The sequence below is a fragment of the Periplaneta americana genome, chromosome 3, assembly GCF_040183065.1.
Source record: "Periplaneta americana isolate PAMFEO1 chromosome 3, P.americana_PAMFEO1_priV1, whole genome shotgun sequence".
NCBI lineage: Eukaryota > Metazoa > Arthropoda > Insecta > Blattodea > Blattidae > Periplaneta > Periplaneta americana.
In genome coordinates, this window is record NC_091119.1 from 131754240 (window position 1) to 131767618 (window position 13379).

At 33.9% G+C, this 13379-nt stretch overlaps 1 protein-coding gene and 1 long non-coding RNA gene across 6 annotated transcripts in view; one reads left to right on the top strand and one right to left on the bottom strand.

Annotated features, from left to right (window-relative positions):
• The window catches only part of LOC138696539 (C2 domain-containing protein 3), a 43848-nt gene extending 40507 nt beyond the window's left edge, over positions 1-3341 (top strand). For all 5 annotated transcript variants that reach the window (XM_069821633.1, XM_069821630.1, XM_069821629.1 and 2 more), the window contains one exon: positions 3086-3341. In XM_069821633.1, the coding sequence (XP_069677734.1) occupies positions 3086-3235 (150 nt within the window). In that variant the 3' untranslated portion in view covers positions 3236-3341. The remainder of the gene's footprint in view (positions 1-3085) is intronic.
• A 49-nt stretch (positions 3342-3390) lies between these two features.
• On the bottom strand, positions 3391-7994 carry LOC138696540 (uncharacterized). Its single transcript, XR_011331412.1, has 3 exons — positions 7529-7994; positions 5568-5740; positions 3391-4095 (listed from the first exon to the last, which is right to left on the bottom strand). It is a non-coding gene; the product is annotated as an uncharacterized lncRNA (long non-coding RNA).
• Positions 7995-13379: the final 5385 nt, after the last annotated feature.

Here is a 13379-nt window from a genome sequence, read left to right on the forward strand (position 1 = left end):
TTACACTGTATATTGTTACTCACAGTTGATTTACTTAAACTATGCTGTCGACCTATGTCCACTTGCGAAAGACCACGTTCAATGTCACTTATAATATTCGCCTTATCTTCCATTTTTATACAGTATGTTCACTGTTGGAACACTAGAAACAGACGATCAGGTAGAAATGACAAATGCTGTTATGGTGTGACTGCGTACTCAGCGTTGGAATTTCCCGGGTCTCTTAATGAAAACTGGGAGAGGGTTGATAGAGTTTGAAAGCCATCGAAATCTTACCTTCATTTATGCTCTGGACATAATATCCATCCCCTTTTAATAAAAGAAGGCAATTTCATTTTCCGTTGTTTCGATGCTATTTTTCATAATGGAAATGTTTCTGAGAACAAAAGGCAACAACCCTTTGATGGTGGAGGATTAGAAATAACAGTAGAGTAGAGTGCCTGATAACAGAATGGTGGAGTGAGGCAAGGTCGTCGTCACACGTTGCCTGGATTTACAGTACAGCTCATTGTCTAGGAATCACTAATCCTACCTTTGTCCTTTGACTAAAGGAGTAAGAAACTTATATTTTTGTCCTCAATATATTCTTTAAATTTTATACAAGGTCTGACTTCAAATAAGAATTTGTCAGGATACAAGGTTCACTATAACCGAAGCAAGGGTTCACTATAAACAGAAATATTAATGTACTTTTTAATGTATGCAGGTCGGGACCAACGATTTAGGTTCACTATAACCGAGTTCACTATATCCAGAGTTGACTGAGTTGGCAAACCATGTTTGTTTTTTAGGGTTATCCTCAACAATCCTTACTATTTCCACTTCCTGTCTGATACTTAATTTCTTCCATTTAGTCGCCATTTTAACAATGGATAAACAGCATAAAGTAACAAAAATCTTGGGAACGGGATCCACACAACACATGAGAACAAAGCAAGCAAACAACATCTCTGTGAAAGGAACGCAGAGCAAAACCATAAGAAATGATAAAGAATATTGCTTCTGCATGACACCACATTACTATCAATTAAGATGCTCTATCAGATATGCCAGACTATCGATTATTGAAAATAGAGTTGATATTTCGGGCTTCATTATCACAAAATCCACTAGAAAAGTATTCCTTAAAAGCGAGAATTAATTACATTATTCTCATGGTAATTTGGCTGGGACTTAACAGATTAAGGCTGGTTCACAATAAACCGGGAACGGAAACAACGAGAACAGACATATTGTTAAAATAAATGTATTCAAATACATTTATTTTAACATAATTTCCGGTCTCGTTTCCGTTCCTGGTTTATTGTGAACCAGCCTTTATTCCTTAAAAACGAGAAGGTTAAAACGGGAGTTTTACTGTAGTTTTTCAATCTGTACATCTTATCAAAATTAACATTTAATGTTAAAAACAAATTCTTACATTTACATTTACATCATTTGTTAACGTTGATAAGTTGTATGGACTGAAATTAAACTATATCTTGAATCATCTGGTTGCTTCCTTTCGAACATTTTCACGCTGTATGTTGCAAAAAGATAGCAGGTAACTGAAAGTGACCAGAGCAAAATCAAAAAGCTTTGTCTGACCATCCTTACATAACTATATGTGCTTCACTCTCCACATGGCATCAGTCATTGTTCACTATACAGGGTGGAAGTGAAATAACCTTGCAGATTGAAAGAGACTATAGGGTACACTGAAATGAATAGAAAACTTATATTACGTTTTGTGATTAAATGCACAGTTAATTAGAAAATTAAGTTTGAAGTTTCAGCAATCCGACATCGCCGCGAACACACTTCTCGTGATACAGATGTAAGAAATCAACAAACTCGGTAACTCGGTGTGTCTTGCTAGATGAGCTGTTCTCCCTGGCGCTGTGATGCAACCAACTTGCAGCATGCAGATACTTTACTTTAGAGGTTTTTAAAATTAAATTTACACGAAAACCGTCCACAATATTGAAATATGTCAGAGGAATAAATTATTCTTTATTAGTTTTCCTATTGATATGGACAAAAATCACGATCCTACTTGCAATAGTTATCGAATAAGAGATTATGCAAATCTAATCTTTCAGGTAAAGCTTCCTGTAAAGCAGATTTTAATAATTTCAAGGGAAAAATTGTTCCGGGGCCGGGTATCGATCCCGGGACCTCTGGTTGAATGTACCAGCGCTCTGCCAACTGAGCTACCCGGGAACTCCACCCGACACCGTATCAACTTTTCCCTTTATATCCACACAACTCGAGTGGGCTGACGAAATGCCAGAGACCCACATCGAGTGCACACAAATTCTGTGTGACTTGAAATTGTGGTTTTCTGCTAACGTACACAGGAACATATATATTATGCAAATCTAATCTTTCAGGTAAAGCTTTCTGTAAAGCAGATTTGAATAATTTCAAGGGAAAAATTGTTCCGGGGCCAGGTATCGATCCCGGGACCTCTGGTTGAATGTACCAAATCTGCTTTACAGGAAGCTTTACCTGAAAGACTAGATTTGCATAATATATACGTCACTGTGTACGTTAACAGAAAACCACAATTTCAAGTCACTCAGTTTGTGTGCACTCGATGTGGGTCTCTGGCGTTTCGTCAGCCCACGCGAGTTGTGTGGATATAAAGGGAAAAGTTGAGACGGTGTCGGGTGGAGTTCCCGGGTAGCTCAGTTGGCAGAGCACTGGTACGTTCAACCAGAGGTCCCGGGATCGATACCCGGCCCCGGAACAATTTTTCCCTTGAAATTATTCGAATAAGAGATTGTTAAACATTTGAGAAAACATTTTTTCTGAAAAACTTTGAACTTTCCACCAATATGTTATATTATAGTTTTTGTTACATACAACATGATGAGCTATTCGCTCTGAAAATCTGCAAGTCTATTTCATTTCCACTCTATATATTCCATGAGGTGTGTATAGTTGTTAAAGACCTTACTGGCAGTGTAAAGAATTCCATTACTGAAGTGAACGTACTTGTATAGTAGTATTCATTTCCACAGATAGAATGATAGTCACTTTATATGTAGATGATGATGTATTTTGGGTTACTTGGAAATAATATGTACCTCTTTCTTTTCAGCATGGACTGGAAAATGGAAATGAAGAAAGTGCTATAGATTTGTCTAGAATGTGGGCCAATAGAAAAGGAACACATTCCTTAATAAATGAAGAGAAGATACGACAGATTGCAAAAATTTTTAATATGAATGTGACCAGTTCAGAAGTTTGACAACGACTGTACCTGTTTTATAGACCAAGATGCCAATCAGTTTTTTGTGTATTCTTTGTAAAATGAAGATGAATAAAATATACTTGAGTACTTGCATTTTTAAAAACATGTAATCATTTATTTATTCCTTGAAATTTACATTTAATAAACTGTCTTTTTTTTTTTTAATGTATTTGTTACTGGATGATTAAGAGACAAAATTCAGCAAAGACATGCATTTCTAAACCTCTGTCAAAAATATTGTGTGTTCTTTTACTAAACACTGCAATATCTTTTAATTGGCCTATATATAGAAACAATTTAACTATACACATTTCAACAACTTCACATATAATGGCTACATTTTAACACAGTTAAGGATTGCACTTTGTAGCCCATTTTATTTTGACAATAATAGGAATTGTATACCATTACAAATTTATGACTCTATGACATACATTAGTACATTTGATATGGCACACAAGATTTGAAAAGCATAGGTTAACTGACTCTGACATACATTAGTACATTTGATATGGCACACAAGATTTGAAAAGCATAGGTTAACACAGGATAGGAGAGAGACATTCTATATGACCAAAAAGTAAACTCTTCTATTTTATTTACTGGGAATAGATTCCAGGACTATTGATTTTGGAGTTCTGTTAATACTTTCACTGATGATCTGTTGTGATCAAATGGTAATGTTTATGTCCACAAGCAATAATTTGTGTATTCCAGATTGTTATATATTTTATTTGATAGGTGATTATTAAGTGTCCATTTGACTTTTGTAAATATATAGAGGTTCATATCGAAGTGACTCTGATATTTGCATTTTGGGATGTGGTGTTCTCTTAAATTCGAATCTCTTGATAGGCCTGCAAAAAACAAGAATTAGCTGTATAAACACTTGAACATAGATTTCAACTGGTATGAAAGCCATAATTTTGATGAGTATGATTTTGTGATAAGTATATTGCCACACTATTTTTTAGTAGGTCATATTCTTTGTTTTACTTTGAAGACTTCATTAAGACAATGATGTCGCAAGGCTTGGAGTACAATATTTGACACACCTTTCCTCTATTCTTTTTGTGAATAAAAATTAATTTCATTTGTGAAAATACGAGAATCATTTCATAAGTCATGGCAACTATGTTATGAAACCTGTTGTACACTGTACGGGATGCCACTGCCAGATTGCGGCTGTGTGCATTGGTGGCTAGTTGACAGCACACGCAAAAGTTAGTATGCTAGAAGCTGTGCTCCAAGATGGATATAAGTAAAGTTGAACAGTGGTCGTACATAAAAATTGCAGTTCTTCGTAGCAGAAATGCTCGTCATTCTGAGCTACGAAAAGCATTGGGTGATAGTGCGTTGGAACTATCTCCCTACTCGCTTGATCTCAGTCCATGCGACTTTGATCTAATTCTACAATTGAAGAAGCTGTTGCATGGGAAGCAGTTTGCAAATAGGGATGACAGCTTAACAGCATTTCGACGAGAGGTGGTACACATAAATGAATCACACACATCCGATGGTATTCAGTGCTTGCATCCTTGTTGGCAAAGATGTGTGAAAACCTTGGGGGATTATTTTGAAGGGTGTTAGCTGTGAGTAATGTAAGTTGTCTCCTTTTGTGCATAATAAAACAATGATTTCTATTTGCGCATCTTTCAATTTCCCTTACCAATTGCCTCCTGTACTTGGACCCAATTTGGTACTAGCATTGCAAAGCACGTTCCAGTGACCTTCAATCGCATATAGTGAATTTCTATTCCTGCAGCTTTATTGACTGATATAATATAGTTACCATGACTTGTGAAATGGCCCTCTTATTCCATCATATTATCACCTGACATGGCTAACGAGAAAGACAGGCTATGGCATGACATCACATTCTTAGTCATAACATGGCCAACATTGAGCAAATCTATATATAAATGCACATTTAACATAAGTTTAATATAGCTATTCCTTTGTTTTTTAGAACTTTGAACATGTATTTATATTAGATGATTGTCAAGATGGCCATGACTAGATCATGATAATCATGTGACTCTGAATCGTGCCACAGCCTGTCTCTCTCATTAGCCACGATCACCTGAGGGCAATCAACATTGATTTCTTTGGTGCAATGCAAGTAGCTGAAAAAGAGAACATAGAGTTCACTGCTAATGCCTTAATCAGGCAAGGCATTATTTGCATAGTTTAAAAATATGCAGGTAACATAAACATATGCACCATTTTTGGTCAACATTACTGTCAAAATTTTAAATATGGAACTTTTACTTTTTTAAATTAACTTTTCTCTTGAAGGACATGTCATTAAAGAATAATTGTACTTTACCATGCAGCTACTGGATAGAGATCTACATTTTTGACTTTGCCCTTTCGTGTAAAGAAATATTGAGCAAAGTATGATTCCTTGGTTTGTAGTTCTCGCAGTTTATATTTGTCCAGCAATCTGATAGCTGCTGTGGTTCCTTCATGCTGATGTTGAAATGAACAGTCACGTATTATCTACAATGAATAATTGAAATAATTATTAATTTGTATGCCTTAACAGCTGTTATAACATTGCTACACTTTCAGTTACAATAATATAATATTATTATTATTATTTTGTTTAACCTGACAGATTTAAGCCATACACCCTTCTCTAACACTCAACTAAACTTCAGTACGGAAAACATTACAAATGTACCAAATAAAGTACTCAAAAAAAAAAAAAAAAAAAAAAAAAAAATTGAAAGAGATGGTCATTATACAGTGTAGATAATGAGTCAATGGAAATGAGACATACACAGCAGAATAGAAAGAAAGAAACATAATAGAACGTAAACAGTAAGTTCAAATGAGTGAGACAATGTAGCCTATAGAAATATGAAATATTAATAATAGAAATTAATTAAATTACAGAGTTTACAATAAACACAATTTTTAGGTACACAAAGGAAAATAAAAATTAAGATAATAAGTAACAAGAGTTCCCATATGATAGACGTTGTAGAGAATAATGAGAGAAATAAAATATTTGAAATAAAAAATCACTAAAAATATCTAAATCTAGAGGATATATGGAAGCATACAATATAATACTTGTTGTAACAGTAAGCTTGGCAACTCACCATGAGATAATTTTCGAACTTAAATTTAAAATATTTCAAGATTCAGCAGCCATTGACTTCAGGTGGAAGATCACAAACATTGTGAATTTTTTGTGGGTGAATTGTATTACAAGCAAGTTAACAATAGTAGCAAATAATACAGTGTTCGTTTTGTGAACAAATTATTTGTTACTGATAAATTCATATCTGTTTTAAGAAAGTAACACTTTAATATGTTATCCATTACACAAAATACGAAAATAATAAGCATCTTTACACATAAAAACACAGATCAGTGTGCAAAAAATGTGCCAAGTTGTGTTGTCACTTTCTGTCTTCATGGCGCACACGCCAATACAATAATCACCTTTGTGTATTAAATTGCAAATTACAGTTCACCACATTGGCTCACTGTGTAAGTGTAATGACGCAATGTAAAACATGAAGTGTTCCACATTTTCAATTCAGTATTATTGATGCATTCATGTCCTTAATAAACACATTGTCAGGTGCTGGAAATCTTGTAATGACTATGATGTCACAATACAGCACATATTTTTGCATTTTACTATCTAATATGGTAAGATCTATAATAGTTTGACAGTTTCAATTCAATCTCTGCAACAGAAAACATTCTAGAAGATGGTTGAATTTTTTAACAATTTGTATTTTGACAATTTTGTGAGTCACAACAAATTGTACCAGTACTGTCTTTTGCTTTTCTTTTTTATATCATCAAATGAATGACAAATAGTTCCTAAACAGTGTGCAGAAATTAAATTCTTAGTCTTATTTTCCGAAGGGAATACTCGAACGTATTTAATTTTTGTAGGGACAGTTTCGTCTCTATGTTAAAACTGCATGAAATATCTTCAGATTCTTTCAGTCTAGACATGTAAAATGTTTACAAACTTAGGTCATCGTCATTTTAGTATGATTATTATCTGTTAAGACGAAATATTGCCTTCAGTTATGTATCTGATGTGCTATTTCACTCAAAAACCAGTACTTTGCATTGGAAGTGTCATGTTAAGCATGTAGACATGTAGATTATTTTTAACTTTCATCAATAATATTTCAGTTATTCAGAATGGGCTGCTTTCAATCCTGCTGTAATACGAAAGGATATTTCATGTAGAAACGGTGCTTACTATTTTATGAAACCATAACTTTTAAAACGAACATAAAAAATAGAACTGACCCTATATTGATCTAGTTTGATCTTCTCGTTTACAGATGGTGCCAACTCCTCTTCAAACTTGCATTTTCTACACAGAAATTCTTTCATTTTTAAGTGCCAATAATCACCATATGGAGTTTCACCACATTTCGAGCACACATCTAAATTCACTGGGCAACATTTAATATCAGCACCACTATCTATAATTTTGCGTCCTCCAAAACTGGATTTAAACAGGATTCGACGATTCTGTGGTGTATTGATAGTGTAAGATCCAACTCTAAAAAGAATAATAAGATACCATCAAGTCAGGATCAACAAAGTTCAGAACATGTAACATTTTCAAACGCAGAAAGTTTCAAATTATAATTTAATTTGATTGTTTGCATGGTACCAGTAGTTGTTGAATTATGGAAGAATAGATGTCAAATATTTCAAAATAAAACAATACATCGTACTCAAGATGTAAAATATTTTGAACTCAACTTACTTCATTACGTTAATTAAAAACATATATTTTCTAGATCTATAAATAAGTACACTAAAAAATAAAAAGTACCAGATTCATATACATTTCATACTTTTCACTTGCTTATATATTATCCTGATCCTGGGCCCAACAGCCCATAGAGGGCCAAAGCCGACCAGCCAATGGTGGCCTCACTTCCACGTGCATGAGCAGAGGTGAACGATCATCCAACCAGTACGTCTGGTTGACATGATCACCTCAGCCATTGTAACTGGATTTTGCTACCTATCGTAGCTCCCCAAGTTCATCACTTGAGCACCAGTTCCACACGCTGGCCAAAATTTAATGAGAAAATTTCTTCTCCCATGAGGAGTCCAACTTATTTTCAAATTAAGTATTTAATCCTTTTGAATAATATTTCATGTAATACTGGTAATTGGTGTTTTTGTTTATATTCACATGTGAGTTGCATAGCTTATACAAATATCCTGGAACATTTAACATTGTTTTGTCACCTACTAGAAATGCATCTATCTCACATACACACGTACGCAAGTATAATATGGATTAATTACTCTGTGCAACATGAAATTTGTCCTTTTTATGAGAATATGTGTATTAGGTATACTGTTTCATGGTCAGAAAGAATATGCACTTAGTTTTCTCAGTCATGTACCGTTTGTTTAGAATTCATATTTCATGTTTTTTTTTTTTTTTAATGGTTTACTTAAGAACATAGTTTTAACACATAAAGTGCCAGTATATTTGAACATGCAATATGCATGTTTGAATCTCCTGCTTTCCACATACAGTATTTTATTAATTCAGTTTGTGTTTTTATCTCATATTGGCTGCTCATCCTGTGTTGCCACGTGCATTAGCATTATTAACTAATGTCATTTTCCTTATTTTCAAGAATCTCGGGCTGTTGAGGAAATGCCTTGTATTTCTGCTATAAAGTGTTTTAAGAAGTATCTTTTGCTATAATGCAATGTTTTTGTAAAAATAATCCTGATTTATTTTGTTATGTATGTGGAGAACTTATCTTCAACACTTAAAAAAGTGTAGCCTTATTACACCTCTCGTTTAAAAGACATATCGACTTTATTTTGGATGTCATATTGAGGACAAAGACAAGTCTTGGGCACTCATATATGATGCAATTTATTTCAACGTACAATTTCTTGAACCCTATTTTACCCGAAAGTACATTAGAGTTATAGTTATAGACTGAGTTTTATATTATAATAATACTGTAATTCATCTGATGTGGATTACCCAGTCTAAGCTACTTAAAATACTTACATCTACTACATTTGAATTAATTACAAGTTCTTAAATATATTACATATAAAATTACAAAACCGTTTGTAGCAACATGTTTTCCTGATTATTATAGATTATTATAGATTAAAACTATATACACTTTATCAATATCAATAATAACATTAATACTGTTCGCAGATATGCACGGCTTTACTAGAACACGGGAATCGACATCATACCATAACATATGTCAGAAGACTGAGTTTATATATGCTAGAACTATACACCAGTGAACTTCATTTTATGCAATCTTAATTTTTTAATGTGTGACAATCCGAATAATAGATAAAGAATTTTCAAGTGAAAGTAATATATAGTGCAATTAAGTGAGACTAGTGAAAATTCTCAATTTTTAAAAAACATCGCAACATGTCAAATCACAGAAATGAACTATAGTGATATAACAATAGCCACTGTGACTTTTAACAAGTGTTTTAAATTGTATTTTAGATATTGATTAAGTTTTAGTGTCGTTAGTTAATAGCACACAAGATGCCACCATAGAAAATATGAACAAGTATTATATGCACACAAACATATCATGGAAGTTCACAATATATACACCAACTGGCTAGGTTTTTAATTTTAATTATTACTATGCATATGCATCTGATGATGATACAAAAAATAAGGTATCGAAAACGTTAATGCGATAGACTAATTCATGTAACAAGAATCACAATTGTACAAAAGATAAGCATAGGTGGCCAATTAAAAACTTATTACACATTGTATACTGAATAATGGTTTGTCATATATTACATTTCAAAAGTGTAAATGTACGATCAAAAGAAATCTTCTGTTTTAGAATATTGGACAATGAAACAAAAGGTGGTCCACAGTTTGCTCTTCCTCACAGACACATAAGTAGCCATTTTCCTTATGTAATTTAAATCGTTCTAAATAAGAGCCAAATTTTCCATGACCCGACAAAAATTGCGTCAGTATAAAATCCGGTATAATTTTGTCATTTATTTTACTTTTCTCATATGAATAAAGGCATATACTACAGCTGAAATTGGAGCACTTTTTGCCAGTTCTCTCAGGTGTACCTATGTTAGACATATACGGTATATGTCCATGGTAATTGCAGATATTACCTAGAAATAATTTAACATCCGGTTTGTCTGAACTGGCCGAATATCACCACTGCTACAAAGTAAACTCAAAATCATCTTTACCTTGTGATCACAAGGTGTTCACATAAGAAGACCTCAGTGACCTTGTGAGGGATTTAAACCAGAGCCTTTGATTTAAACCCATCGAGCATAGAAGACATGAGAATAAACATGAGTATATAGTATATACTGGACTTTTTTTTAGTAAATACTCTTGTTAGTAAGAATAAAAACATTTGAGTACCTACTCATTTTTTATTACATCAGGGAGCGTCAAGTGACTGCACTCTCGTGCGTACCTACAAACCCTCAAGCCCTGATGTACGGCTGCGGGCAAGGGTAGCTGCTTCCACAGTGGTGGAGCTGAGAACTTGTATGTTCAGCTTTTAATTTAGGCACACTTTCACTGTTAATTGCACTATACTGAAAACAGTACTCTATACAATTTGGTACAGTTAACTATATACGAAATAAATTTTTGCATGTTTGCACAACAACGAAACAAAACAAAATATACACTTTTATACAGATTAACATACTACGAAATAAAACTGTTCACTGTTTTATCTTCTTCTCATTGCTATAAAGTTCAATTAACAAAATAAAACAACAGTACAAACGTTGTTATTCAAATCTCTAACAATAGAACTTTTTCTTATACGTCAGAGATCCATGGCAATTTTTGCAGTTTTCTGTTAGTAGGCAGCTTTTCAATTCGTGGAGCTATTGTTTTAGTACCACGCAATCACAAATATGCTTTCAAGTGTTCATCACTTAATTGGCTTCTGTGACGTGACTTCGTAAACTTCATTAAAGAAAACAGTGTTTCGCATACGTAGGTTGTCTCGAACATGCACAACGTTCTTGCAGGGAGATTGTGCAGTTTCGGAAACCTTTATCGTGGAAAACAAGTATAGAAATGGTTAATACTTTTTCTGTTTTGATAGTCTACTTATCCTTTAGCTCAATATCGCTCTGTGGAAAACAAGTATAAAAATGGTTAATACTTTTTCTGTTTTGATACTTATCCTTTAGCTCAATATCGCTTTGTAAATCAAGTATTTCTAATTGTAGTTCAGCAGGAATATCCAGGACACTCACTGAAAAGGAGTTGTAAATATCTTAAATTGTTATTCAAGTTCTCTAATTTCCTGATTTCTACGTTCGAAGTCTTCGCATAATTGTTGCATTATTCTTATATATTCTTCCATGTCCAAGGCTTCTGACAGATTTCCCATGTACATCCATAAATAACGTAATTTCATTCCTAAGTGGGAGAAAACGTTCCAGAACTTTTCCTCGACTTAACCACCATACCTCGGTATGGTAGAGTAAATCCCCATACTCACTGTTAATATCATCAAGTAGTGCCCTGAACTCCATGTGATTAAGTCCTTTAGACCTTATGAAATAAATTGTTCGCACAACAACATCCATTACATTGCTAAGGTTCATGTTTTTAGCACATAAATATTCCTGGTGCAAAATGCAGTGCACCGGTGTCCCCAAGCAATCTCGATAGGTTCCACCACTGATAGACTGCAGTGTACAACTGTACTGCCCGCAGTGGAAGCCCTAAGCAGGCCTGTACGCCCTCTCGCGATCTTGACTCGACCTGGCGGAGCCTGGATTACATACTCATAACATGGAAGCATAGTAAAATATATTCAAGCGTCTGAGAGAAGGCTCTGAGGATGGTGTCAAGTAGCACCGAAACAACTGTAAGCAGCACATGCTTACATAATTAACACGAGTAAGATCGCCATTTAATCAGTTATTTATATTCAAGTGTTAAAAGTAGTGTACGAAAGATTCAACATGGACTATTTTCTTGTTTTCTGTTTTATTAACATCGCTTATCTGATTCACTCTCTCTCTCTCTCTCTCTCTCTTTCATGTTTGTTTATTTATTTATTTAATTTATTTACCTCTTTATTTATTTAATTAATTTATTTACTTATTTATTTCATTTATTTAATTATTAAATATATTTACATATTTATTTAATTATTTATTTAGTATATTTATTTATTTTATTTAATTATTTATTTATTTATCCATTATCAAAATTTATAAAAAGCAAAACATAAACCACTACAACATGCCGATCAATCGTGACCTAGTGTGTCACCACATTTTCGGTAATCGCGATCGGAGTTAATCACGATTAGTGACTGTAGTCTGTCACCAGTATTAGATGGAATGTCTTTAATCTTAAGAAAATGAGTATGTTCTAGTGGTTACGAGTATATGATCACAGGAAGTGCTCATACTCATAAATATAAACCTTTGGAAAGTACTTCAGCTTTATTCTTACTACCCAAACGTCTTTGTACAAGATGGACACTTGAGTATATTCTGCTATGCTTCCATGTTATAAGTATGTAATAAAAATAAGTAGGTACTCAAATGTTTATATTCTTATCACCCAAAGAGTAGACAAAAATAGCTTGGAGGTGAAGCCGTGCTTGCGGACAGTCGCCATCATGATGCTACCAAAAACATTCCGCTTAGCACATGGATAGTTGATTGTAGCGTCACATCGTCGTTTATATTCATAAATCAACTAATTTCAAGATGCCTACATGTGTTGCGTATGACTGCACAAACAGATTTTCAAAGAAAATTCCTGGAATACTGGTAACTTTTAATATGCATGTGTGGAATGTACTTATACAGAGTGTTTCAAAAATACGGGGCATAATTTCAGGTATGTATTTCCCACATGTAGGCAGTCAAAATAGTTCCTTACAACATGTGTCCGGAAATGCTTCATTTCCGAGTTATGGCCTTCACAACATTGAAATTCACCGGAACGTTTTTCTTTCCGCAGGTCGTTGTCATTACAGAAGATGTTCAAAATGTCCACCTCCTGCTTGAATACAGACCTCACATCGATGTCTCATTGACCTGCGAACACGATCCCAAACTCCAGGAGTATTGCGTATGTCCTCAGAAC